Source organism: Meles meles, chromosome 17, assembly GCF_922984935.1.
Source record: "Meles meles chromosome 17, mMelMel3.1 paternal haplotype, whole genome shotgun sequence".
Classification (NCBI taxonomy): Eukaryota; Metazoa; Chordata; class Mammalia; order Carnivora; family Mustelidae; genus Meles; species Meles meles.
This window is the reverse complement of record NC_060082.1, coordinates 25,901,405-25,929,372: the sequence shown is the minus strand read 5'-3', so window position 1 is coordinate 25,929,372 and position 27,968 is coordinate 25,901,405. Positions and strand designations below refer to the sequence as shown.

General features: G+C 49.2%; 1 protein-coding gene across 2 annotated transcripts in view; it reads right to left on the bottom strand.

Moving 5' to 3' along the window:
- Positions 1 to 5,282: 5,282 nt before the first annotated feature.
- Positions 5,283 to 27,968, bottom strand: part of DSTYK (dual serine/threonine and tyrosine protein kinase) — a 49,075-nt gene continuing 26,389 nt past the window's right edge. Inside the window, exons 3-13 of one of the 2 annotated variants that reach the window (XM_045982474.1) lie at positions 23,293 to 23,962; positions 19,155 to 19,387; positions 18,670 to 18,753; positions 17,867 to 18,043; positions 16,991 to 17,120; positions 15,693 to 15,849; positions 15,121 to 15,253; positions 13,706 to 13,819; positions 12,236 to 12,350; positions 10,028 to 10,162; positions 5,283 to 9,685 (exon numbers count right to left, since the gene is read on the bottom strand). In XM_045982474.1, the coding sequence (XP_045838430.1) occupies positions 9,498 to 9,685; positions 10,028 to 10,162; positions 12,236 to 12,350; positions 13,706 to 13,819; positions 15,121 to 15,253; positions 15,693 to 15,849; positions 16,991 to 17,120; positions 17,867 to 18,043; positions 18,670 to 18,753; positions 19,155 to 19,387; positions 23,293 to 23,962 (2,136 nt within the window). In that variant the 3' untranslated portion in view covers positions 5,283 to 9,497. The remainder of the gene's footprint in view (positions 9,686 to 10,027; positions 10,163 to 12,235; positions 12,351 to 13,705; positions 13,820 to 15,120; positions 15,254 to 15,692; positions 15,850 to 16,990; positions 17,121 to 17,866; positions 18,044 to 18,669; positions 18,754 to 19,154; positions 19,388 to 23,292; positions 23,963 to 27,968) is intronic. The other variant, XM_045982475.1, reaches the window with a different exon arrangement.

The following is a 27,968-nucleotide window of genomic DNA, read 5'->3' as shown; positions in this document are numbered from 1 at the left end:
CCAAACACCAGGTGCCCTCTTGAGCTCTGGGTGACTCCGCACACAATGTTGCCACGTAATTTGTTCAACGCACATTCATCCTGCCACGGTGTCAGCTGCAGGGAAGGGAGGGTGTGCTGGAAATGGGGAACCGAGGGATGCTGAGGGAAGGGACTGTCGAAACCATGGAAGCAGGGTGAGGGGGAACCAGCAGAGCAGCCAGGACTCCCAGCGCGGGGAAACTGTGGGGCCTGATAGGTAAAGGCGGGGGCTCTTGATCTCTGGGTTGTGAGTTCAAGCCCCGTGCGGGGGCTAGAGATTCCTTAAAATCTTAAAAAACAAACAAACAAAAAACCCTATAGTTGCAGGAGAGCCACGAGACAGGAGCTATGATCTTCAGGGGGAACGCAGCCACTGCTGAAGGGGAGCTAGGATGAAACCTGCCCAGCTTTTCTCCTGCCGCCCTCCAAACTCCCGTGAGCGCAGCAGAACTTCACTGGAAGTGCAGAGCAAAAGGTGGGGTCCACAGAGGCCAGAGAGCAGAGCAGAGAGGGGAAAGGGGGTGTAGGGGCCGAGAGAGCACCCACGTGGGCTGGGCTGTGTGCCAGACACCAGGCAAAACAGAAGAGCATTTGTGGTCCTGCCATTTCCAGTGTCAGTAGAGGGCCCTGGGCTTGCATCGATGAATCATAAAAAAGTAATGAACATGCTCATTCCTTTGAGGAACACTTTATAAAGCACTTATAAAAATTAACCACAAGTGAGCCCGCAGAGCAAGTTCCAACAAATTTTTAAAAACTGTCATCCTACAGACCACGTTCTCTGCCCACAATGTCGTTGTTTATAAATCATTAACAAAAACACCAAAAAACTCTTCCTTGCACTTGGAAATTTAGAAACATACCCACGTAAAACTCAGAGCAGAGAAGAAATAGTAACAGGAAATAGAAAACACTGAAACCAAACCATAACAAACATGTTTCAGAGTAAAATTTACGGGATGCCGCAACAGTTATGATTCAAGGGAATTCAACTGAAACGTCAGTGTTTGTGTGAGAAAGGAAGAAAAGTTGAAAATTCATGACCAAAGCATCCAGCTTAAGAAGATGGGACAGGGGCGCCTGGGTGGCTCAGTCAGTTAAGTGTCTGCCTTCGGCTCAGGGCATGGTTCCGGGGTCCTGGGATCGAGTCCCTCTTCGTCATGGGGCTCCCCACTCAGCGGGGAAATCTGCTTCTGCCCCCCCTCTGCTTGTGTTCTCTCTCTCTCTTTCAAATAAATAAAAATTAAAAACTTAAAAAAGATGGGAGAAAACAGTGGACTATGTACTCACCCTTAAAGGGAGAACCAAGACGATAAATAAAATGAGAAGGCATTAGTGGGCTGGGAAACAGAGGCGCAGTGAGAGAAACAAGCCAACCAAAAGTTGCTTCTCTGAGAGAGAGGCCACATCGAAGTCCACTCACACATTGGAATAATCTCTCTCACGGTGAGAGCAAACTGCCAGCCAGTTAGCTGGGATAAAAGTCAGACATCATGAATGAAGAGAAAAAAAGTTACAGAAGATGAAATACAGGTAACGCCATTTTTAAAAAGATTTTATTTATTTGAGAGAGATCATGAATGGGGCAGGGTGGGGAGGGACCGAGGCAGAGGGAGAAGCAAGCTCCCCACTGAGCAGGGAGCCCAATGCAGGACTTGATCCCAGGACCCCGGGACCATGAACTGAGCCAAAGGTAGACACTTAACTGACTGAGCCTCCCAGGTGCCCCGGTAATGACATTTTCGAGCTCAAGAACATGCAAATCCAAATTATATATTGCTTAAAACACATGTATATTTGGAAAAGCTTTTTGGTTTTTGAGCAAGAGAATGACAAGCACATTGGTCACCTTGGGGCAGGAGAGAGACCCAGGGCATCTGGAAAAGAGCACACAGGGGCTTCAACACTGTGGTAATGTTCTGATCCACAGGTTCTTAGGGAAGTTTACATGGTTTTAAAATTATCACAGTTCATAGTTTGCAAGGATGTTATGCATGTATTTTTAGCAGGCATTAAATAGAAATTAATAGTTTTTAGAAATTGTAAGCAAATGCTGCTCAGTAAGAGGTCTCAGACTGACCGTTGCTTCTGCACGTTCCCAGCTTGGAACCTGGGGCAGCTTTCCTTAATCTCAGAGCCTGCGGTTTCGCACTGAGCCTGGAGTTGACTCATCTTTCTACCTTTTCAACTCCTGGGTTCTATGCACAGAAAGGCTGGTGTTTTAGCCTATTCTTAGATGCTTCAACATCTTTAGGTTTGATCTCCTGGAGACCCCTGCTGAGACAAGGAAGGCAGAAGAAAGGAAAGAGAAACCAAGGGGGTCTTCTCTTTAATGTCCTTCCCAGAGCCCCAGCCATGACCCCTCCATGCTCGGGCTCCAATCCGTACATCTATTTTCACCACTTTGCCTCCCAAGAGAGCCAGAGGGAGGGGACAGATGCTGAGCAGTCCAAAAGGTGAACTGCAGGGGATGTATGTCATCCGAGGCAGTCCTGAACATAGGTCCCTTTTCTAAAGGTTCTTCAATTACCTTTCAGGAATGACATGTCCTCCACTGAATGCAGTTTTGATGGGCAGACAGGTCCGGAGGCCTGCTTCCCACCATGGAATCTGGAGGGGACAGAGCCTTCCAGCTGCGAGCCAATACAGCTGTGACATGGGCCTGGGACCTGTGCTGGGCCAAGTGAGAAAATTCCCCCTGGCTGTCGCCTCATCAGGGAGTGAAGGTGGCGCTTCACAGCCACAGTGAAGCCCTTGGCAGCCACCTGCGGGTCTACTGTGGCTCCTACCTACTGAGTCTGTGGGCCTGTAAGAGCTTTCCAGTACCTGTTTCCTTTCTCTTGAATTAGCCGTTCCATTCATTTTCTTAAATTGATGAACAAAAGAATAACAGAAAGGCAATACACTGAAGCTGGAGTTCTCTCCCCAGGAAATCTGCTGTTACCAGTATGAGGTGTCTCCTTACAAACCTCTTTCTAGCCATATACACAGAAAGAGACGGACTAGATTTCTAGAGAATTTGGGGTTATGGGAAATGGAAGGCATATATTACCCCGAAAAGGGATCATAGGAAATATGTATTTTTTTTATTTTTTTTTTATAAACATATAATGTATTTTTAGCCCCAGGGGTACAGGTCTGTGAATCGCCAGGTTTACACACTTCACAGCACTCACCATAGCACATGAAATGTATTCTTCTATAAAGTATTCCTTCACTCTGTGACCTAGTATAAACATCCTTGTCAATACACAGAGAGCTGTGTCCTTCCTTTTAATGGCTATGTAGTATTCCATTGGGTGAGCACAGTTCAGTCCTCATCTGTGGCCAGACGTGAACATTGTATTACAAATAATGATGCGGTAAATATCCTTACACTTACATAATTTTGCGTACCTGTGAAAATATTCCTGTAGGCAAGGACTGCATGGAAATCATTTTCAGATCAAAGGATATATGCATTTAAAATTTTTATAATAGGTACCGCCAAATTGCCCTTGTGCAGCTACAGCCACTTCCCCAACAATGTGGGGAAGGGCTCATCCCCCAGAGTAATGAATAGTTTAATATTTTTTAGTAATTTGAGAGATGGAAATATGTTTCTCATATGCATTTCCCTATAGATAAAGACGCACATCTTTTTCGAAAATTTGCTTTTCAATTTTTTCCTTGCTGCTGGAACATAGTGACATGCATTTTCCTGCAGAGGCAGCCTAGCGTGACAGTTCATTGTGGCGGCAGAAATACTGGAGCTGCCCTTCTCATGCATGACCCCGGTGGTCTCCCTCTGCCTTAGTTTCCTCATCCCTAGCATGGGGCTGTGGTGGTGGGGATCAAGTGAGTTAATATATGTAAAGCATTTAGAATGCTGCCTGGCATATCGAAAAACTCCTTCCTTTAGAGTTTATTTATTTTTAACATTTAGATCTTCCCCTTTTCTTTTGCATGATCTTTTCCTCAGGTGGGTAGCCATTTTTATAAAATCGTGTTCTTCTCTGACTTGAAATGCTACCATTAGAATGGACTGAGGAGCAGGCCGTCCCAGGAGGGCCCTACGAGGCTCAACCAGCATGCAGGCCCCACGATAGCTGCCCCTGAAAGGAGGCTACTCGGTGAGTACTGTGGGGCCTCCTTGCGATCCTGCTAAAGGCAGACGTTTTGAAGTTGAATTTAGTAATGTTCAGACACTTGGTGGCCTCTCCCCTCTGAGCTCCACCCAAACACAGGCCTGGGAAGGCCACCCCAGTTACCCTGAACAGTTGCCTGCTGGGGGAGGTGTTCGTGGGAAGCACACCCAGGCTGAAAAGGTGTTGCCACCAGCCGTGTTCTCCAAAGTCCTGGTAAGAGAGGAAGTGAAGTGAACTGTCCCGCTGAACTTTACACGAGGAGAACAGCGAGAAAGTGCATCCATGATGGGATGCCTTTAGCGGTGAAGGGTAGCGGGAGCCGGTGGAAAGTTTCTCCCAGGGGAGAGGCTTAGCTGCATGAAACGTCTATGGTGGAGGGGAGGGCTGGGAACCGCTTGGGTTCCACTGCAGCTTCCCCCACCCCACCCCGACTCTGGCACACACCAACAGTCTGAGGTGTGCTGCCCCCTCCTGGCCGGACGGGCGCTTGCAGTCAGAGCACCAGCAGGGGTAGCAAATACTGAGGCCACCCCAGCAGGAGGATCCAAGAACCCCAAACAAATCCTGGTAACCCCAGGATCCAGTAACCGCACACAGCCTGCAGCAGAGCTCTGCAAGCTGCCTGCTGACCTTCCACGGAGATGAGGAGTGACGGGTGGTGGCCCTCTGCTTCGAGGGGCCGATGCTGGCACCCATCAGGCAAGGCCGAGGAGGTGGATCCGAACAACAGATGAGTCCAGACAGAAAATGCAGCTGGGCCAGTATATAGATTCCATCCCCAGATTCTCTCTGCGACCCAGGGGGTAGCCCGGCTCGGCTCGTGCAGGAACTCCCAGTGCTGCAAGTCCCTGCTGAAGACAAGCTGGAGAACAGGGTGGGAATCCCAGAAAGGCTCTCAAAGAGACACTGCTATCACTCCACTGCCCCTCTCTCGTCCTCCTGCCCCACGCTCTGAGAGTGGTAATGCCCGGTGCCCAGAGACCCGGAACAGTGTTCGGGGAGTAAGAGGCCCCAGCACCCTCCAAGGCCAGCGGAAGGGCCTCTGACTGCAGAGGTCCCCCATGGACATGGGATGAAAGGGGGCGTCCTTCTGACCCAGGGACGGAAGGGCAACAAAGCCAACGACAGGTAAATGTCAAATGTTAACGTGACCTTTATTCTACAGCACACGTGGCATCCGTGTGTCCCCACGAGGAGACAGGACACTCTACAAAACCAACCCAACCATCCACGACGACACTAGATGAAGATTTAACCCAGAGTCATGTCTCTTAAAAAACACAATATGGTCTTGTTTGCCATATTACACCAAGAGACAGCACAGGAAAGGAGAGTGAAGGACTGAGGTTTGTGCCAAGGTAACTTCCTCTTGTTATTGCACTTTTATTCTCCACACCTAGTATGTTACACTTTTATTAACACTGTAATAGACATTAGTCCTCTGAAACAAACACAAATATTACATAAGAATAAAAGACAACAAGCTGTCCAGACCGATTTCCTTCCCAACCGTCTGAGTCGGGTGGCCTCCCCCCACGCCACGCCTTCACATAGTCTCCGCAGGCATCTCAACTGGACTGGATGTTAACAAAGCAGATGAAGTTAAAAATAAAACCCTTTTAAGAACAGTAGTGCTCCTCGCAACCCCCAAAGGAGTTTGCAGTACAAGTTTCTGAAGGTTCCCACTCCTCACCCACTTTTAGACAGCACTAGCCCTAACCGCTCCCCCCATATTTAGAAGGGTAAATCCACTTTTTTTCTTTTAAAGAAAAAGTGGGTTATTTGATCCAGCAAATCCAGAAGTCAAACTTTGAAAACTCAAAGAAAGCAACTACTCTTTTGGCGAAGGACTCGAGGGCCCTTTATCCCGCTCCGAAGCTGTATGGACTTCGGGGATTCCCTGATTAGCCAGATGGAACACCAAGCATGCCTTCTTTCCAAAGCAAGGCCACAGGGGACCTCTGCCCCCCAAGTGCTACCGTAATCACCGACCCCTCTTGGCTTTTCAGTGCTAAATAATAAGCCAAAAAAATAAAGTGTCGTTCAGTGCAGTTATCACTCTGGAGCCTGCCACCCCAAACCCCTTCTCTTGTTAGGAGACAACTTCCAACCCCCACTTTGGCAGCTCAGCAAAGATGCGTCAGAATGCACTTGAGAGCGGACGGGTGCTGGGGGCGGGTTCTACTGTTCCCCCGTTTCCATCCGTGCCAGTAATACGTCCTTTCCTTCACTGTTTCCTTGAGTTTTAGTGTTAAAAATTAGGAGAAGCTGCTTCCTAGGCTCTGTCCCCTTGAAATTGGAGTCACAAGTGATTCTCTTTGGTCTGGGAAAAACCAGCACAGCCCCCCTTCCTAAAGGAGGAGAAGGCTTGCTCAATCAATGAGCCACTCTCTACAGAGGATCAAGGAACTAGGTCACGCCGGTGGAAACCTCAGCCAAACGAGAATTCCCCAGCTCCTGCCAGACTGACCTCGCTCGCCAGGCACAGCGTCGGCCGCGTGGGGGGCCCCAGGCTCTGCCACTTCTTGATTGCTCTGCAAGAAGGTCCCTCACTCAGTTCTGAAATGACATTAAGTGACCGGACTTCAAGCGTGTTGAAAGGGCCAGGTGATCATTTTTGGGCTGGGGTAAGTCGCCCTAGTGAGGTCGATTAGGAGGACAGGACACAGTGAGGGTGATCCGTCCCACCCTTCCCCCTGCCCCAGCCACCATCTCACCTCACCCCTTGGGAGCAAACGCAACCAAAGCTGGGGGTAAAATCTTGAGGACTTTGGTCTTCTTGAGCGCGCTACAGCCCAAGTGCTCCCAGACTCCTTTGAATACCTAGTGTCTTCCTAAGTAATATACAGTACAGTACATTTCATGGCATTCCATCACTTTAACAATAATGGGTGCCAAGGAACAAAGAATCCCAAATCAGCTGATGTTATAAAACAAAAGCAAAGTATGCGTGTGTTATATGTCTGTATTCCCGCACTCAGCCCGCTGAGTGTTCAAATAACAACCTCCTAATATCACTATGTGGACTTTGGCTGGCCTGGAGATCTTCAGGAATATCTTGCATCTTTTCTCAAAATACTTTTTTTGTATTGAATTGTTAACACAATTACTGTCTTACTTAGCATTGGTCCCTCCCGTCCTCCCTCCTCACTCAGGCAAAAAAATGTTGGAATCTGCTAGGAAACCAGTGTCTGAGAGCAGACTAAGCTGCAGGGAGGGGACAAACTGAAAAGGGACACTGGGTAGAAGAACCCCCTCCCCCCCCCCCCCCCCCCCCCGCCCCTGCCCCTGCATGAATGGGGGGTAGGAACTAAGACTTTAGAAGAATGTTAGGAATGTGGCTTCCCCACTGGAAGCACAGACTCCTGATGTGAGCTGGAGTAAAGGAGGACTCTGGGAAAGGGAACTGGAGAAGACCTTTCCTGAAATGTCATACAAAACACTTAGACTGCTTTGTCGGCAGGGAGAAGCTATGCACCTCTCCTTTTTAAACTTGAAAATCTGGCTTCCTGGAAGCCCCATCATCGTCCCCAGGAGGACAAATGAGTTAATGCAGACAGGAATAGAGTGACTTGAAGAAGTAATGCTATAAATGGGTGTTAATTCTAACAGGTCTACTGGACATTCCATCAGAACAAGGCTCGAGCTACAGACCCCAAAGACAGCAGGTCGGCACTTCGCTGTTGCAAGTAAAAAGATTCTTAGCACTACATGGAGTTTCTGACGGACCCCGAGTGCTTGGAGCGTCCTGCACTTACGGGCATCATACTCAGAGCCCAGCAGAGCCAAAGAGTGAAAACCGAACTTGAAGAGTTATAGGAAAACTTTCTGGTAGATGCCATTTATACTCTGTTCATGTTTAAGAAATGGCCATTCTCTCAGAAACGACCCGACAGGCTTCTAGGAGCAAATCTGCCCATTTCCTTACACACCTACTCAGGGACCTGGTTCACAGCATTGGGGGCCAGGCACAGGGGAGAGCGCGCCGTGCCCAGAGATCAAGCAGATGGGACGGAGGTTCCTCACCTCCCTCCGCTGTCTTCTTTCACCCACCTGGTCTTCTAAATCGAATGGACCATCTTGGTGGAGAGAGGCTTTAAGTCAAGGTCTGAGATGCATCAACGTGTAAATTGCTCCCCTTCCGAATTTCTCTTCTTAGGCACACTTCCCAACGCACATTCCGAAAGCCCATCAGCACAGCTCCCAGCCGCAGGGGAGGGGAACCGTCCCAGACGTGAACACACGGTTGAGGGACACACACAGCTACAAAAAGCGTTCTCTTTCATCTGGTGCTTTCCCTCATACGTTATAGTCAAAGTAAAAAGAAGGGACAAGTTTGCAAAAGAAATCTCGGTTAAAATGCTCGTGGAGGCGTTTAAAAACATCAGTGTGTTAGATTCAAACACAAAAATGGAAATTTTTGATTCTCCTGGTATCCTTCCAGTGGGCTTGCAGGGAAGCCCACGGCCTCCAGATCACTGCCCACGTCTCGGGTCTCCCCAGTTACTCCCCACCTATCAGTTTTGCTCAGACACGCATCCCCAGATACCAAGTTCACTGGAGTTTCCCCATCTTGAGACCAAAAAGAGGGAGGAAAAAAGATGAAAGGGAAGAAGAAAAGATTCTGTCCTGGGATTAGCAGTAACTCAAAATCCAATCACATATGTATATACATACATATGTGTGCACGACATTTTTTTTTTGTGGCCTCTTGGTGATGTGACCATGACATCCACCCCCAAAGTCAGGGCTATTCAGTCCTATAAATGTAAACACGCCGGCACTGTAAGGTACAGACAGCTCTGTTTCTAGCTCCCTCGTGGAGGCCTCTGGCTGTGGCAACCTGAGATCTGGTTGCAGGGAGCCAGAAGTTACTGTTTGGCTCCTATGTTCTCACAATCCCAGAAGGAAGTTCAAATTTTCTAAGGGTCCTGATGACTGGACGGAACCAAACTACTCCTAGCTGGAGCCAAAATTATGAAAATTATAGCTTTGAATACTATTGCCGCTGCAGTGCCCTGCCTGTCTTAGCAACATACAGTGAACAGACAATTGGTACATTTGCCTCCTTTTCAGTTCTGAGGCTGGAACGTTGTATTCTTCGGCGTTTACGTGTCCTAGACAGTCTTCTGCCGACAGCATGGCTTGGGGCATCAGTGAGCTGCTGCACGTGCCCCAGCACACAGCCAACTGTTCACGGTCCGGGAGGCATCTCTGCTGGGAAGGTCTCAAGCTGCCCAGCAAGCATCAGTTCTCTCGGGAGCTCTCTGAATAAATGTCAAATTCCTCCCATGGCCAAAAGGTGAGGGGAAGGAAAGAAATAGAGAGTAGAGGAGAAAGGTCTTTGCTTTCAAGTAGAATCATCAAGTCCCCTGCTTGGCCGATCAGAACTCGACTTGCACAGCCGGTCCATGATACCCTGGAGCATGGGCTGGACGATGCCCAAGAGAGGCCTCTGAGAGGGGTCCCCGTCCCAGCAGGCTTCCATCAGCTGCCAGCACTCCTCGTCAAACACAGGCAGACGCTCTGGTCGGGCTCCTGGGGAAAGGCACATGAAAACAAGGCCATGGTCAGTGAGAAGGCCCGTGCCACGATGAGGCCCAACCAGCTCGCAGACCGATCGCCCAGGCGGGGCTCAGGAACTCTGGCTTCAGAACCCAGTAGTAACACTGACAACAAACTGGAATGCACTGGCATAGGAAGCTGAAGAACTGGGAATGTTCCAGAAAAAAATCTTCTGGAAACAGTTCAGTACACACTGCCTGAAAGCCAAGGCCTGACTTCAGTGTCTCTCCTGGATTCCCTGATGGTCTGTGGACCCACTGCTCTCAGTGGTGGTCGGCGGGGGTGGTCAGAACAAGGTAGGGTTGTGGCGCTTACCTCTCCGTACATTGTTCCAGAGATGGTCTTTGCTGGCACACCTCTCAAATGCTTCAGGGAGCTTGACAGAGCCCGAACAGATATACCAGAAGAGAATGCCGAAGGCGTAGACATCGACAGAGTTATCGTACTTCCCTACAGCAAGAAGGGGCGACAGCCGTGAGCCCGGGACAGAGAGCAGCTGCATCCCCGCTCATGGGGTCTGTGCAGGTCTCCATGCCTTTTTTCTAAACCTTTTAACATCCATTGCCTCCCCTAACAACCCTGGTAGGCGGGGCACCGATCTTTTTATACCTAAAACCACAGCCCTGGGAAGGCAGATACCAGGAGGGCTGAGGCTAGAGCCTGACAAAGGAGGAGGACGGGCCTTTGACTTTGACGGAACAGCCAAGAAGACTGAACCTGAACGGTGTGGATTAGGGAAGGAAGGCTGGGAACCAAGCAGGTGGGTAGACTGGAACCAGAATGTAACAGTCTTTAAAAGTCAGACAGAGGGGCGCCTGGGTGGCTCAGTGGATTAAGCCGCTGCCTTCGGCTCAGGTCATGATCTCAGGGTCCTGGGATCGAGCCCCGCATCTGGCTCTCTGCTCCGCAGGGAGCCTGCTTCCCCCTCTCTCTGCCTGCCTCTCTGCCTACTTGTGATCTCTCTCTCTCTCTCTCTCTGTCAATTAAATAAATAAATAAATAAATAAAAATCTTAAAAAAAAAAAAAAGTCAGACAGAAAAGTCTGGATTCAATGGACAGCACGAAGTCCTTTATCTGAGGGCAACAGGTGACAGGAAGAACATATTTTAGAGTCCTCTGTCAGCAGCAGGACTCGGAGAAACAATCCAGGGAAATGAAACACGAAGGAGCCAAAATAAAATGAAAGCAGTGCGAACAGAACTTCTTTGGGAAGTAAATCTAGAGAAAGAAAAATGATGGGCATGTGCTTGGCTCTGCTGTGGGTCCAGCTGACTCTGACCCTGACAAGCCCAACTCCGTGAAGCCCGGGGGCAGACCCGTGCGTGAGGCTAACGAGAGAGGCTGTGCAGATCGCCAGTTCGAACCCACGCTGATGAGGGGCCTGCCGTGACCTTCGCATCTGCCTCGGCAACGCCACAACCATCTCCCGTCCCCCAGGCCCGAGGCCTCAGGTCCTCGTCCCGTCCTTCTCTTCTGCTGATCCCCTAGTCTGGCCCGCTGCTCCCCTGAGCGGCCCTGGCACCAGGCGCACTTGTTTGGTTTCTGTGCCCTGAGCAGCCTCCTCCTGGACACCAGCCCCACACCGAGCCTTCACCCTCTGCACATTCAAGCTCCCAGCATTTCATCTCCCGCCTCGTCTGCTGTCACTCCCCATGCAGATCTCCTTCCTGTTACGCTTCTTTCTGTTCTGCAATTTTCCTATTTCCCTTTCCCCAGACTCCAGAATGTTCTCTCCTTCATGATGTAGGGTGAGATTCTAGAGCCAGAAAAACCTGGATTCCAATCCCAGCTCCATCATCTCTAGCTCAGTGTTTTGGGGTGTCTCTCTGAAGCTCACCGATCTGGACTCGACTTTATCTGTGACTGGGCACAAAATACATCACCATCACCACAGAAGGGCCGCGAGGATTAAATGGAACAAAATATATGAAAAAGCATACTCGTGCTGCCCAGCCCAAAGAACATACTTCCCACAAGTTCCCTTCCCACAGGTGGATTCTTCCAGACCTGACTCAAGCTCTAGGCAACATCTCACGTCTACCGCAAAACTGTCAAACATTTCAACCTTCCTTCATCGCTTGTCTGAGAGCCAACATCACATCAGGGGGCACCCGTTCTAGCAGCTCGCCACATGCTGTCCTCTGCTGCTTCCTAACGATCTGACCTCTCCACATACATCTCTGTCATCTGCAAGTTCCTCAACGATCAGGGCCAACTCCTGACGTACCGGACACTCGGTCAGTACCTTAGGGTCAGCCGATTGGCTGATTATGGCAATTACGGCGCAAAGAGCCAGAGAAACAGCCACCAGGAGGACTGGTATCTCCTGTGTGCGTTTTTCCTTCTTTCCACTCTACCGTTTCCCTTTTCCCCCTCCCTGCCTCTGGTCTCCCTCCCCTGCTTCTCCCTTGCCGGCAGCAGACCTGCCAGAAGTACTTGTGGGTACTACTGAGCCCAGGAGGTAGCTGTCAGGGTTACAGTTCAGAGCCCGGCTGAAGCCCACTCCCCGCCCCGCAGCTTACCTGTGAAAAGTTCAGGGGCCATATGGATCGGCGTCCCCACAATGCTGCCTGACATCATGGCCTCCGGCTTGCAGAATCCTAAGTCGGTGATCTTGGCGCGGTTCTGCTTGTCCAGCTGCCAACGAAGCAGGGCGAGAGTCAGCCTGCGCTGGACCCTGCCCACAGCACCAGCTGCGCACACACGCTCAGAAGCAGGCGTCCACCTCCAAGCAGCACTCAGTCAAGTGCCCTGTCTCCAGATTCATTCCCACTCCTGTCTTCGCCCCAGACTGTCAGCAACCTGATGGCAGAGGCTGTCTTTTTCATCTGTGTGTACCTCGCCCATCTCAGAAGCTTAGTAAGTCTTGGAAGAATGAATAAGTGAAAGACACCGAGGACACTATTTCAGTTCCTGATGATTCTCCTCTGACCTCCAGACCCCATGGCAGAAAGTCACTAAGGAAGAAGGCTGAGGTCCTCTGGTCAGCCGAGAAGAGTTGCATGAATTCCCCACAGTTTCCTTTCCTGAAGGTCCAAGAGGATAAAGCTGTGCCCCAGTTGACTACCGGTAAGCCTCTCTGGTTTCAGCCCATGATTTTAGGGCAATCTCTCCCATTCCCCGCACTGCTGTCATCGTTCTGTATCATTAAGTGTTGCCGGACATCCTGACAATATCCAATATGGTTTCAAGAGGAACAGGTCAGAAGACTCTTCCGAGCTGAGATACCAGACCTGGTGGGCTCGTGACCACCTTCCGCTTGATGGTGCATTTACCCAGCTCAGCCCTCAGCCAGCGCCTCCGACCAAACCCTAAACCACCACCAGACCTGGAATCCTCAAACACAGCAACATCACAAAAGGACGATTCCAGATTAAAGGAGGACAGGAAAACAGGACAACAAAGTGCCCCGTGTGATCCCTGGAGTGAGCCCAGGATCAAACAAGGGTCTGAGCAACCAGGAAGTATTACTATAAACTGCTCATTCACTAACAGTGCCGTATTAATGTCAATTTGTTTGGTGTGATATTGGCATTTTAATTACACAGAAAAATGTCCTTTCTAGAAAATACAAGCTCAAGTTTTAAGGAGTCCCGTGCTATTGGGAACTTACTTCCTACAGTTGAGTAAAAAAGTACGTGTATGTGTGTGTGAGAGAGAGAGAGTGAAGAACAGAGAGAGACGAACCCAGAGAAAGACAGCATGAGTCCGGATGAATGATCTAAGGTCTCCATCTGACCTCTCTGTTCTGTACGCTCCCATGTGCCCAAAAGGATTGGGAGGAAAAACCTTAAGCAAGAGAAGCTCAGTCTAGGAGGCGGCCTGGCACTCCCCAAGCCTTGCGTCCAGGCTGCCATCAACCCGTCCACTGTCAACTCCACAGCAATCCTGGCAGGCGTGGCCCGCGATCCCGCCACATGGAGGTGGACCCCCGCAAAGGCCACTCAAGCCACAGAGGCAGGGCGCTATCTCGGGGAAACAGCTCTACTTACCAGGACATTTTTGAGCTTGATATCACGGTGCACGAGTCCCTGGCTGTGCAGGAAGCGGACCCCTTCCACCACATCGAGCGCTATCTGCAGACGCGTCTCCAGCGTCAGCCCAGCCTTGGGGAGACAAAAGGGCTCACTCGTCACTGAGAAGACAACTCCTCCGTCCAGCTCCGTCCCTCGTGCTTAAACCCACTAAGAGCTCCTTCTGCGGGCCACTGCAAGGCAGCCTGCACTGGGGCACACCGAGGACAAGGACAGAGAAGCTGGCAGGAAGAAGGGAAGAAGAAAGCAGTTAGGGCAAGGAAGCCGAGGGAAAGCAAGGAAGGACAAGGTGTGAGACCAGATAACATGCCTCAGAGGCGGCACGCAAGCGGCCGGATGACCCCGCAGGGGACTACAAGAGGCACAGGCCACAGCTGGAGGCCTGAGCTCATTTCTAAGGCCTGAACAGACTCTGGAACTGCCCTTGAGGCTCAAAGGAGTTCTAGGTCTCCAGACGCCTGACTGGCTCAGTCAGCAGAACATGTGACTCTTGATCTCAGGGTTGTGAGTTCAAGCCCCATGTTGGGTGTACAGACTATTTTTAAAAAGTTAAAAATTTTTAAAAATAAAAATATTTTAAAAAAAAAGGATTTCTAGGCCTCTCGGGCAGAATGCCTTCTACTGCACTGAAGGCCTGGTTAGCCCAGGTTTGGCTTCACAGATTCAAATATCAAAGTCACTTTTACCATGCCTCCAACTTAGGGCCTCTTGAATTCCAGAGAACGTTACATCACCCATCCAGCAGCTCAGCCTCTTCCTTCTACCTGCCCAAATAGTACCCATCAAGGTGGATTTATCACACCCAAACACCAAATCTTCATGAAATATTCACCGACTGAAGTCTCTTAAAAGCTTCTGGCAATTACACCTTCTAGGCCCAACATGGGGCTAGAACTCATGACCCTGAGACCAAGAGTCACATGCTCCCCTGACTAAGCCAGCCAGGTGCCCCGGCAATTACACTTCTTGATACGCCCTTATGGTGCTTAGCATGAGATCTCGCACAAAGTAGTCACGAATAAATGTTTGTTGACTTAACAACAAACACTAGCTGCATCCATCGAGAGCAAAAAAAGAGGAAGAACGGCAAAGTTATAAGATGCTTTTCTGCGCTTCTGGGTCGTCTAGATTTTCGCCCCTACCACAAGAGGCAAACAGCGGTGCACTGGCAGTATTCTGGATATAAACTAAGCCAAAAATCAATTCTGAGAAATTCTAAGGTTTTTTGGAAACAAGGGCAATAAAACTTGATTATTCCCAAAAAACGTCTTGTGAAAGCTAGAAGGTCTGGATAAACAAGAAAGGAAGACCCGCCAGGGAGGACCCCGCGGATCTGGCTGTTGGCTACGGTTCAGCCCCGTGCCCCGCCTCACCTTCAGCCCGGTGTAGAGGTCCCGGTGCAGCCGCTCCATGATGAGCAGCACGGCGATGCTGGAGCCCCCGCCGTAGCTGTAGTCGATGACCGAGCCGTGCAGATCCACCAAGCGCTCGTGCTTCGGCAGAGACCTGGTGGGAACGACAGAGTCTAGGGCTGCCATGCTCCGGCTCTGACCGTGTACAGCGTGCCGTCACATGGCCAGGAGTCCCCTTGAGACCACACGTCGTTCAGGGCCAGAGCTCATGGCCCCTGGTGCAGAGGGTCAAGAGAATGGCCCCCTAACAAAGAATTAGAATTATGGAATCTAAAACTAACAGGCCTTAAGGACTGGGAAGTCAAAGGGAAGGCCAAGTCTGAGAAATTGAGACGGTGGGAGGGGCAGAGGCCTTGAAGGCCTGCAAGAGAGCACACTTCTGGGCCCGACATGGAAACACTGGCTACAACGTCTGGGGACCCGGGAATAGAGAGACACAGCGTGCTGTAAGTCTCGGCACAAAGCTCATCCCGGGCTTCTCTGGCTTCTTCCCTGGGTCTTCTCCCACAGAGACAAATGACAGGAGAACCTACCTCATGTAGTGAAACTCCAAAGCCAGGTCATTCCAGTGCTTCTCGTCCGGAGGGACGACCGACTTAAGGGCACAAGGGAAGTGCCCTCCCCAGTTGTCACACAGGTACACCACACCATACTGGCCCCGGCCTAGCTCCTGTCCCAGTTTAGGTTTACCTATTAAGTAAGGAGACGAGATAAGGCAGGAGGAAAGAGAGCTTGCTGGACAACCTCCCTAAGACTGTTAGAAGTGCAGGACACCTGGCTGGCTGGGTCAGTGGAGCATGTGACTCTTGAGCTCAGGGTTGTGGGTTCAAGCCCCACACTGGCTATACAGATTACTTAAAAGTAAAATCTGGAAGACTGCTTATGAAAAAAATACATAAAATATCTTGATTAAAAAAGATTCTTAGGGAGCCTGAGTGGCTCAGTTAAGCATCTGCTTTTGGATCAGATCATGATCTTGGGGTCCTGGGATCGAGCCCTACATTGGGCTCCCTACTTAGCTGGGAGTCTGTTTCTCCCTTGTCCCCTGTGCCCCGCTCGTGCTCACTCACTCTCTCTCTCAAATAAAGAAAACCTTTATTTTTTTTTAAAAGATTTTATTTATTTATTTGACAGAGAGAGATCATGAGAGGCAGAGGCAGATGTGGGGCGGGGGGGGGGGGGGAAGCAGGCTCCCTGCTGAGCAAAGAGGCCCATGAGGGGCTCGATCCCAGGACCCTGAGATCATGACTTGAGCCAAAGGCAGAGGTTTAATCCACTGAGCCACCCAGGCACCCCTAAATAAAACCTTAGAAAAAAAATTCTTAGACATGGACCTAGAAGTAAGAAGTTGTAATTATGCTGGGGAAGAAATTCTGATGCTACTGGAAACTACTAGAAAGTAACCTAACTGGCCCGATTTTTAAAGATTTTGTTTATTTATTTGACAGACAGAGATCACAAGCAGGCAGAGAGGCTGGCAGAGAGAGAGGGGGAAGCAGGCTCCCCGCTGAGCAGAGAGCCTGATGCAGGGTTTGATCCCAAGACCCTGAGATCATGACCTGAGCCGAAGGCAGAGGCCCAACCCACTGAGCCATCCAGGCGCCCCTAACTGGTCCGGTTTACATAAACTTCAGTCATGTTGTCTGAACTGTATAAACAGCAGGACCAAACAGACTTCACGAATTCAAAAACACATCACAGAGTACTGAGGCAGCCTTTCAAGGAAGCAGCTTTAGACACTGGGATTCTCCGAGGTAGAACATGAGAATGTCACGTGACCAGAACATTCTTCCTATTTACTTTCCTACAAGGAAAAAAAACAAGGACTCACGATGCAGCAAGACATCCTGTAAAGAACGACTTTCCAGAGAAAGGCGAGCCAGACGTGGGGCATGATCCTTCCGAACCTTCAGCCACAGATCTTCCGTTTTTTCCAACCGGCCTGAGTGGCCAGCTTCTAGCTGGGAGGGAAGCAGAAAAAAGTCATGTGACTTGTCAAGTCCTCAGCTTGGTTTCCTCACCTGCTATATGGGGTAATAACAGCTTCTCCTAAGGGCAACTGTAAGAGTTACACAAGACGTCTGTAATGTGACTGGGACACAGTGGGCTCTCAGTAGGTAATACCTGTTCCTCCTGGATGCATACCCCCATCTCCACAACCCCCCCACATATACACATGCACACACAAACACACGTGCACACACATACACATGTACACAAGAGCACACACATCTGCTCCAAGGGGATAAGCAGATGTCACATAACTGAACCAGCATAAAAGTTACTAAGTCCTTTCTCTGACTCATTCCTAAAATACTAGGCAACTTACATAAAATTCCTACCCCTTGGGGCGCCTGGGTGGCTCAGTGGGTTAAAGCCTCTGCCTCCAGCTCAGGTCATGATCCCGGGGTCCTGGGATCGAGCCCGGCATCGGGCTCTCTGCTCGGCAAGGAGCCTGCTTCCCTTCCTCTCTCTGCCTGCCTCTCTGCCTACTTGTGATTTCTCTCTGTCAAATAAATAAATAAAATCTTAAAAAAAAAAAAAAGAAAAAAAGAAAAATGTACTGATGACACTTTCCATGACACAATGTTACCGTTTCATGGCTATAGGAAGAAAATACACTGATGATTCTACAAAAATTCTGTGGAGAGCAGTGGGCAAAATATTCCCCGACGGTAGGTTCTTCTCCCTCTTCCCGCACGCCCACCTGCCGCAAGGAGGCTGCAAAAGCCTCATGAGAGCTGTTGAGCCGGGTCCGAAACTGGCTGCAGATGCTCTTGGCCAGCTTGGAGGCACTGAGGCTCTCGATGGCTTCCTGGGCCACCTTCCTCTTCCACTCCAGCGTTATGGCAGGCGGGCTCACCCATGTGAGGCGCTGGATGATCTGCAGGACCAGGTCAGTGAGAAGACTCAAGGGAGACCGGAGCTGCCAGAAAGAACCCACGCCCCTTCCCTGGGGATCAGCCAGTCTAGGAGCAGGCGATGAAGAAAGGAGCCCCGTGAAGGCCAAGGCTCCTCTCCAGTCCCACTGACCCGAGAGTCAGGGCTCAGAGCAAGGGAAAGCATCAAAGAACACCAGGCCGAGTCCACATGCTCACAAGCCCTCACTATGTACAGGTAGCACCCGGGGTGCTCAGAACTCCCTTTCTGAACTCCGGATAGAGAAAGAGCACCATCGAATTCCGGAAAAGAAACCACACAAATGGCCCCTGGCAACCAAGCCTGGTTCTGAGAAAACACTTAGGGTGGGAGAAAGGAATATGAGGAAGTGAGTGAAGGAGAGCTTTACGGCTGCATAAAATTTCATTTAAATGCGCCACTTTAAGCGTTCAAGGGGCACTGTTCCTAGTTATTTCAGAACAGGCATAAACCAGAACTCTCCCAGGCAGACAAACCCGGACAAATGGCTGCCCTACCCCAAGAGAACATTCTAGACATCAGTCGCTATTGGAGGGACTAAGGTTCGTCTGAGCCAGCGGGGGCGGGAAACGCTCCTCCAGCGGACTCCACCTGTTTGATTTGCTCCCACAGCATCCTTGTGACTGAGGACCCGGAGTGAAATGTAACTTCAACGTGATAGGCAGCATTTAAGATCTGAAAGAGAGTCACGAAGAAAATCAGTATGTCTGAGCACAGTGGCTGATTAAAAAACGTGATAAATACTATTTTACTTAAAGCACAGAGTCCCGTTTCAAGGTTCCCAAATATGTCCTTCCATAAACTTGCAGGCCACATGGTTCGATCACCTATTTTGTGACTCTCTGGGCCCCTTTACTTCCATCTTCACCAACCAGCTCATGCCTTAACCGCGATTTTGCAAGTGCACAAGCACCTCTGACGGGCAGGGGTCATGTGACGGGAAAACAGTGTTAAGATTCAAACTGGATGGGCCAAAGGGTGCCCAGGACGTGCTTGGCTAGCTCGAGGCTGGGCTTGCAGGCGGGCTCTGTCTCCTGTGCCCTCTGTGATGTGGTGGCTACCCGGTCTTCGAGTACCTGTTTGAGATAATTACTGGTGATGTGAACCGAGACATCCTGGGACTTCTCCAGGCTCTGCAGACAGCGTTCCAGGGTCCCGACGAAGCTCTCGCGCAGGTAGTCCACCGAGCTGATTAGCTTGTTGGCCACCGCCTGATTGAGCCGGGAGATGATGAGCTCCTGGATCTGCCGGATGCAGCATTTGATCTCTCGGGTGCCCACTGCCTCTCCGTTCTCCGGGACGATGACATCTACGGAGGCAGAGACAGAAGCCAGCTGGCCGTGAGGGAAAGGGGCGGGTACTCAGAAGAAAGGCCTCTCCCCATCAAAGCCAAGGAGCCACCACGATAGCCACCAAGGCTGTCAAACGCACGGTTGGTGGACGAGCTCTGACCCTCAACATGACCCGGGGTCACGGGATCCGCGACTACTGAGGGCATTACTGAGAAGGAGCAACCACATCTAGAAAGAGCCTACTGATTCTGTCGGCTTTCTGTCACATTTATAGGACAGGAGGAGTATTTATTGAGTGTAGACTATTTGAAAGGCACCATAATAAGTATTTTACACACGCAATTGGATTTAATCCTCGTGATAACTTTGTCAGGTGGGTATTACTGGTCATTTTATAGGTCAGGAAACAGCCTCGAAGAGTGGACACAAGGGAAGGGGACAGTACAGGAAGGACGACAGCTCGCGTCTGAAACCCAAGCTCACAGACTGCCTTGGATCTTTGTACCATTTCACACTACGGAACTCCCAATAAAATCCAGCAGTTGGGGATTCGATGCTAATCAATTACTGAATAAAAAGCAAAACTGGACCGTTGTCGCCGGCCTGCGACTACCTCCCAGAATTAGAACTCTGTTCTGCAAGTCAGAGGACAGAACTTAAGAGAAGACAAATTACCCATAAAAACTCCACCCCTAAAAAGGCACTGTCAAAAAGGCATGTCTACTGTGGGAATTTAAATTGGCGCCGCCTCTTTGGAGGAAATCCTATAATATCTATCAAAAAAATTTTTTTCTAACCTATTGAAATTTTCAACTAACCAACCAACCAACAAAAATATCTACATACCCTTTGACCTACCTATTCTGCTTCTAGGAATTGTTTTTCTAGAAATATACCTTTGCAAGCCTCAAAGATATGCATGTAAATGATAATGCAGAAGAGTCTGTAACAGCAAAAAAGAAAAGAGAATGAATCTAAATGTTCATCAGCAGGATTAGAGTTAAATAAAATCAGGCACATCTATTAGAAGAAGACAAGTCCATATACACCTTTATGGAAAGGTCTCTAAGATAATGAATTCAGTGCAAAAGCAAGGGGCAGAAGAACGTATGGAGGAAAACTGGGCGGCTAGAGGACAGTATCTTTGCATCTCGGAGTGAAGTACTGTGCATGTAGGTATTATCTTAAAAAAAAAAAAGTGCTTTCTGAAGTATGTATGCAATATAGCCTGCATTTAGGCACTACCTCTATTTTACTATTTTTTAAGGTTTTATTTATTTGGCAGAGAGACTGAGCATGTGTGCATGCATACAAGCAGGGGGAGGGGCAGAGGGAGAGGGACAAGTAGACACCCTGCCAAGAGGGGAGCTTGCCATGGGGCCCAATCCCAGGACCCCAAGGTCATGACCTGAACCGAAGTCAGACACCTAACTGACTGAACCACCCAGGTGCCCCACATTACCTTTATTTTAAAACATAAACCAGGACCAGAAATCAGGCTCCTGAGGCTATGTGGTGGCTCTCTTCTAAATCTACCCATCATTGCCTCAAGGATCCCCAGGAAGAGCTTCGAACAAGGTTAAGAAGCAGGCATGTAAGTCCTGTCTAACACACAGCTAACTCAGAAAGTGGCTTCCCAAATCCGCCTGGTGGTTAACAGAGCCGGACGGCTAGTCTACTTGTCCCCGGCTCCCCCGTGTCTGTTGAACTGACCACTGCATCCCAGACACCGCACACAGTATTCCCGGCACATGACCAACAGGCAAACATTTCCCGGTCTGCCCAACTGTTCTGTGCCGCATGCTTCGGTACTAGCGCTGACACCTGGCATCCTCAGTCAGAAGCCTTCCGAGATCTCCACTGCAAGTCCTGAACCACCTTTGCTCATCTTCAGAAAGATCTATGAGAAGGCTTCCTGTGCTTGCTAAGGTGGCCTGTCTCCTCTGTGTGCGTGTGACACAGCCATACCCCATCGTTCACACACTCACTCAAACTCCCAGGAGGTAGTGCATGCACACGAGTCCGCGTGAACTGCTGTAAGAGACAGGATGATAAACAAGACCCCGTTCTCCTGCATCTCGAGGCCTGGAGAAAACAGTCAGTAGAACATAAGTAACTGTAATAAAAGAAAATGAAATACACCAGAAATTTCAGGTATGCATTAAATGTGGTGGGAGTTCAGACGGATGCGATCACTATTATCTAAGAAAATTAAAGACTGGGGTGCCTGGGTGGCTCAGTGGGTTAAAGCCTCTGCCTTCCGCTCAGGTCATGATCCTGGGGTCCTGGGATTAAGCCCCGAATCGGGCTCTCTGCTCAGCGGGGAGCCTGCTTCCCCCCACTCTCTATGCCTGCCTCTCTGCTTGTGATCTCTGCCTGTCAAATAAATAAATCAAGTCTCTAAAAAAAAAAAAAAAAAAAAAACTAAAGACTTCATGAAAAACGCTATTTGGAAGAGGCTCTAAAGGGTAGGTGGGATTTGGAAATTCACAAATAAAAGACTTTTTGGGTTTAGGGCAGGGTGGGTGCCATGAAAAAGTAAAGGAAGGGCTGGAGGACGCAAGCAGCTGAGAGCAGGTGAAATGTGCCTGGTGGGAAACAGGCCTGGGAGAGTTGGCCAGGGCTGGGCTCTGCAAGATCCTTAACACTAGGCTGACGAGTCAGAACTCAGTCCGCAGAACAAGGAGCCAATGCAGCTCAACTGGAGAAAGGAGAGAATGTCCCGGAGAGCAACAGGAAACAGCAGTTCAGGTGGACTGCAGAAGAGAGAACAGAAAAGCTAAGGCAGATACGGAACTCGGAAGAAGATGCATCAGGGCTTGGCCACTGTCCGGATGCAGGGACAAGGGAGAGCAAAGATCTGGAGATCGTGCTGCGGCCCCGAAGCCGGCTGCCAGGAAGATGGCGGTAGCAGGAACTGGGAAGGATTCCGAGGCAGTGAAGCATGGAAATGCAGAGTACAGGCTCAGGAGTCAGACTGTTAGATCCAAACTCTGCCTTTACTCTTCTGCAGCTGTGACCTTGTGCAAATGACTTAACCTGCCTAAGCCTCAGTTCCCTCCTCAAGAAGATGCCAATACACAGACTCCACAGAGGGACTGGGGGGGAAAAAAAAAGGCCTGACATGAGGTCCCATGTCAGAAATTCTGATTAACGGTCTGGAGTGCTCTGGGGTGATCTCAAACATCTCTATTTTCAAAAAGCCCCCAGGAGATTGGCTGTACTACTGTGATTGAGAACCTCCACGGTAACGTGCAAACCACGGCACTGTAATTCATGGGTGGGAGGGCTAATGTCCCCACAGGGCGGGTCACTGAGCAGTCAGTACACGAAGTCAGCCGCACCAAAAACCTCAGCCCCAAAAGGCCTGACGAATCACGTTGGCCCAATTTTGTTATTAGCCATTCATGAAGAAGGGACTTCCAGAAAAGCTGAGAACACGACTTTGGGGAACACTCCTGAGCTGGGTTTCAGAAGCAGCCTGGAAAGAAAATGAGACCACAACACACACCGAAAAGAACCAGTAAGGAAGCACAGGCCGTGCCAAAGGTCAAAGCCAAGGTGAGAGCATGACTTAGTGACTGTTCTTCAGGCAGCTCTTTTCCAGTTCCAACAAGGTCAAGAGGATACAGAGAGAAACTAGAGATTAAAGAGCGCTATTAGAATGAACTCACCAGAAGTCGGACTACCAGTCTCGCGAAGGAATAACAGGGGACTCTTCCAGGGAGGCCTCGGAGAAGGAGAGTGGCCGCTCTGGCTGAGTGATTTAAGGCGGGCTCCTACTAATGACAGTTGGGTAGATGAGGTTCGCCTGAGTTTCCTTTGGCCCTCGGAATTCATGGGACTCAATTTCCAGCTAGAAAAGGGTTAAGGAATCCTGTGGTCCCAGCAGCCCACGCCAAGCTCTCCAGCTAGGACCTACCTTTAAATTCCATGTTGGCAGCATCCTCCAGAAGTTCCTCCTTCATGGTGTTAAGTGTCTCAACTATCATGTCCTTCATTTCCTCCTGCTTCCGGTTGGCAATATTCATCAGCGACTCGTACAACTCATTTTCCTTTTTCCGAGTGTATTCTAGACGTTTGGGAGTGATCTGCAGGTCCCGCTGCATGTCGAAGGCCTGGTTGATAAAGATGTCCAGGCAGTGGCAGTGCACCCGGTTCAGGGCCTTGGCTGCGTCCACCAGGCGGGTCTGCAGCACCTGGTGAGAAAACGTGCTCAAGTGCCTCAGTTTCTCACTTTGCTCCACCAACATGCTCTGAGCTTTAGTGTCTTGGCCGGGGGTCCCACAGTTCCGGTGACTGCTGCTCAGATAGCCCAGGTCCACCAGCTGGTGATGGAGCGCTGATCTTTCATTCTCTAGTCTTCTGGTAGGCGAGGCAATGATTTCCGAGCCCAGCTTCGGCACTTTGAAAAAGAATACGGGGAAGGAGAAATACTTCCGGATTTCCTGAAGCTCTTGCTCGTCCCTCTCAGACAGTTCGTCCTTGTGGAGTGCATAGGTTATCACAGGCAAGAAATCGTTCACCAAGTCACCCAGAACATCTACTACGGGCCGGAGGCCTTGGCACGGTGCGACCACGATGTCCACGTCCTGAAAGGGGAAGGGGGTCATATCAGCAACTTGGGTTCAGAACCAATCCCGCCTCCCCAAAGTCCCACACTCAGACCAAAATCCAGATCTAGATGGGGCAATGGGGCTTCAGTACGCCCCAGTCACTTGCCACCTCCTTCCTGAGTTCCCAACACTCCCTGGCATAGCCAAAGAGGCAGGCACTCCTCTAGAGAGAGACAACAGCCCGTAGAAAGGATGGCAGTCTCTTTAGTCATTTCAGACGTTAGTTCTAGCTTCCTTTGTTGTTTGGAAATCCACTGGTGCCCTCCCAGGAAGGAGTAAGACAAATAATAGAAGGAGAAAGAACTGATGTGGACGTGATCAGATTGGGATTGAGGCTGCCTGGAACATTCCTCCCACTCTCCTCTTTGTTCACATTCCCAGCCCCACCTTTCTAAGGCAGCTAACTACCAAGCAGCCTTCCAATCTCCCTGTACTCTTGTCATGCTCTTAGTGAGTCTTCCCTAGTACACAGTCCCAAGCACTCTCTACTTCTCCTTTCCTTAATGTTCAACACATTTATAATTTATTTACTTAAAACCCATTTTTGGGGGCACCTGGGTGGGTCAGTCCATTGACCTTCTGCTTTTGGCTCAGGTCATGATCCCAGGGTCCCAGGATCCATTCCTACATGGGGCTCCATGCTCAGGGGAGAGGCTACCCCTCCCTCTACCCCTCCCCTTTGCTTGTGTGCACGTGCTCTGACAAATAAATCTTTAGAACAAATAAAAAATAAATAAAACCTATGTTTTCCTAATAGCCTGTCAACCCTCTGAGGGCAGGGAACATGTCTACCTTGTTAACTACGGGTAATTCCAGTGCCTAACACTAGGCCTCAATATTGTTGAATCAATCAAGCAGCAACCTAAAAGCCAGGTTTGCCAAACATTATTACTGTCCTATTCTGAAGCTTGCAGGTATGCCAAACTCTTAGCCCCGTAAGCCTTGGTAATATTTATTCTCACGGTCACTTGGTATGACAGAGACCAAGGTTTGCGCATCCAATACTTAGTCTCTGCATTATTGGGAAGGCAATGGCCTTTACAGACAAGGTTGCCCAGTAAGTGTGTGGGCATTTCCGGAAAGTTCTTTAGAAGGGGTTTGATTCTGCCAGGAAGTATGTTTTTTGGCCTCATCCTTTTTGCCCGGAATAAGAAGGTCATCCTACAGTCCTAAGGCAAACCTAAGGGTAGAAGTCAGCACTGAGAATGATGAAGCAAAAAGAAGTAGGGGCCTTGGTCCCTGATGACAGCGGAGCTGCTACACCAGCCTCGCTTCAGGCCTCTTTCATGTGAGGGAAAAAAGAAACTAGCTTCTATCCAGTCTAAGCAAGCCCATTTTTCTGTCCGTTACATATGATTGAACCCACCAGTCACAACTGATACACCAAAGATCCTAAAGTGAGTTTCAAGAATGATCTCTGGTTTATTTTATTTTATTTTAAAGATTTTATTTATTATTTAACAGAGAAAGAGAGAGAGAGAGAGGGAACACAAGCTGGGGTTGACAGAGAGAGAAGCAGGCTTCCTGCAGAGCAGGGAGCCCGATGCAGGGCTCGATCCCATGACTCTGGGATCATGACCTGAGCCAAAGGCAGACACCCAATGAGAGAGCCACCCAGACACCCCGTGATCTTTGGTTTAGAAATAAACCACTACAGGTTGGTACAGGTAATGTTACAACCAGTAGTTTTTGCTTTGTGTTCTACTTCTTTCCTGAGGATCTTGAGGCACTTAAAGAGCATATGTTTCCTTCCACTGCACACGCTGCTCTTCTATAGCTTTGAAATCGGGGCGCCTGGGTGGCTCAGTCCTGAAGCATCTGCCTTCAGCTCAGGTCATGATCCCAGGGTCTTGGGATCAAGTTCCACATTGGGCTCCCTACTCAGCAGGAAGCCTGCTTCTCCGTCTCCGACACCCCCTGCTTGTGTTCCCTCCCTATGTCTCTGTCAAATAAATTAAAAAGAAAAAAGAAAAAGAAAAAGACACCGTCTACTCTACCTGGCATTCCAGACCAAAGGGTCGACCTGGAGACTCACGCCTCTACCACCAATGTAGGCACACCAAATGCGATGGCTTCAGAGACTCGCAAACCCCAAATCATTCCTCCACAGCATTCTAGCACATTCCACAGAGTTGCAAAAGGATTCAACACAAGGGGCACCTGGGTGGCTCAGTGGGTTAAAGCTTCTGCCTTCAGCTCAGGTCATGATCCCAGAGTCCTGGGATTGAGCCCCACACTGGGCTCTCTGCTCACCAGGGAGCCTGATTCCCTTCCTCTCTCTCTGCCTGCCTCTCTGCCTGCTTGTGATCTCTGTCTGTCAAATAAATAAATAAAATCTTTAAAAAAAAAAAAAAAAGAATTCAACACAAACCTGTTCAAGTGTGTGTCACTAGCATTTATCAGATGTTGCAAAGGTACTTTACTTGAAATGTAAACAACACGCACCTGTTTGTGTTCCTCCGGACTGCGATTCTGTTTTCATTCCTTACCTTACTGAGTGGCAGGTATTTTTGATGAAAAAAATTTTAAATAAAAACCTGGGTTCTTTTCCTTTTTGATCTTCTTGCCTAGATAAGTAAGAAAGGACTGGGAAATGCCAGCCCGTTGTTTCTTGTGTGTGTGGTGTGTGAGAGAGAGAGAGAGACAGAGAAGAGAGAGAAGAGAGATCTCCCATCCCCAGAAAAGCTTTACAAAGATCTCATCCTCCCCAATAAAGACTTAGTAAGTCTAATTCTCAGGTAGATCACATAACTGTTATTTGGCTGGCCAATGTGAACTCTCCAAAAGCTAAAACTGCTTTTAGCATCTCACCATTTCCAATTTGAGCAAACACTACAAATCCAGCTACTTTCCATCCAAGCCTAGGGCAAGAAGAAACTGCTGTTTCATCTACGCCTTGAACTGCATGAAATGTTTTCTGGTTGGTAGACTAGTCTGACACTCATCCCACTGTTCAAAACAAACCCCCTTTCACTACCCTGAGTCACACTGCTAGAGTATGAATCACTTCATGAGGCATATTCAAAAAGTGGGTAAGAACTTTTACAGCTTAGAGTAGAACACACAATTGCCTAAACACCAACATTATAATACACATAATAATTTGATAAAGGTTAGGAGAGAATCTCAAGAAATGAAAAGCTACAAGATAGAGAATGACAGGTGAAAATGTTTTTTTATAATTTTTATTTTAGGGCACCTGGGTGGCTCAGTCCTAAAGCATCTGCCTTCAGCTCAGGTCATGATCTCAGGGTCCTGGGATTGAGCCCTGCATTGGGCTCCCTGCTTGGTAGGAAGCCTGCTTCTTCCTCTCCCACTCCCCCTGCTTGTGTTCCCTCTCTAGCTGTCTATCAAATAAATAAATAAAATCTTTAAAAATTTTTTTATTTTAAAGCTGCAAATCTCTCTTCAATATATGAATACATTTTGAAAGATACAGCCCAATCAAACTTATTACAGGAATATCACGAGAAGCAAGCCTAAATGAGCAAAACCAAAGTAAGAGTTCCTTAGAAAATTGTCAGGAATAATTGTGTTTGCTTGCTTCTTTATAATGGATTTTCTTAAAATTCTAAAATAAATTCATAGGTTTTCCTCCAAGAACCATTCTGTGTGTGCAAGAAAACCAACAGCTGCGGGGTCTGCTTGTAGAACCAATACCCTTCCTAAGCAACTGCGGACTTTATTTGCTCACAGGTGCAAATTCATTTTTTAAAGGATTCAGGGCTTTCTAATGGAAGGTACTACCTGATACACTGACAAACAGAAAGAGGTTGTCCACTCCTAAATACATCTTGTACTAAACAAAAACAGGCAAAAAACGAGTGCGACGCTCTCTCTCCTCCATTCCCCAGTGAGTCAGCACGTGTAGCTGGTCTCACCTCGCTGGCGACTGCGAGTGCCGGACACCGGCAGGAGGAGCTGCTGCCCGACCTCCTGGCAGTGGCCCAAACCAGGCTGGAAGGCGCTGTGTGGTTCTGTG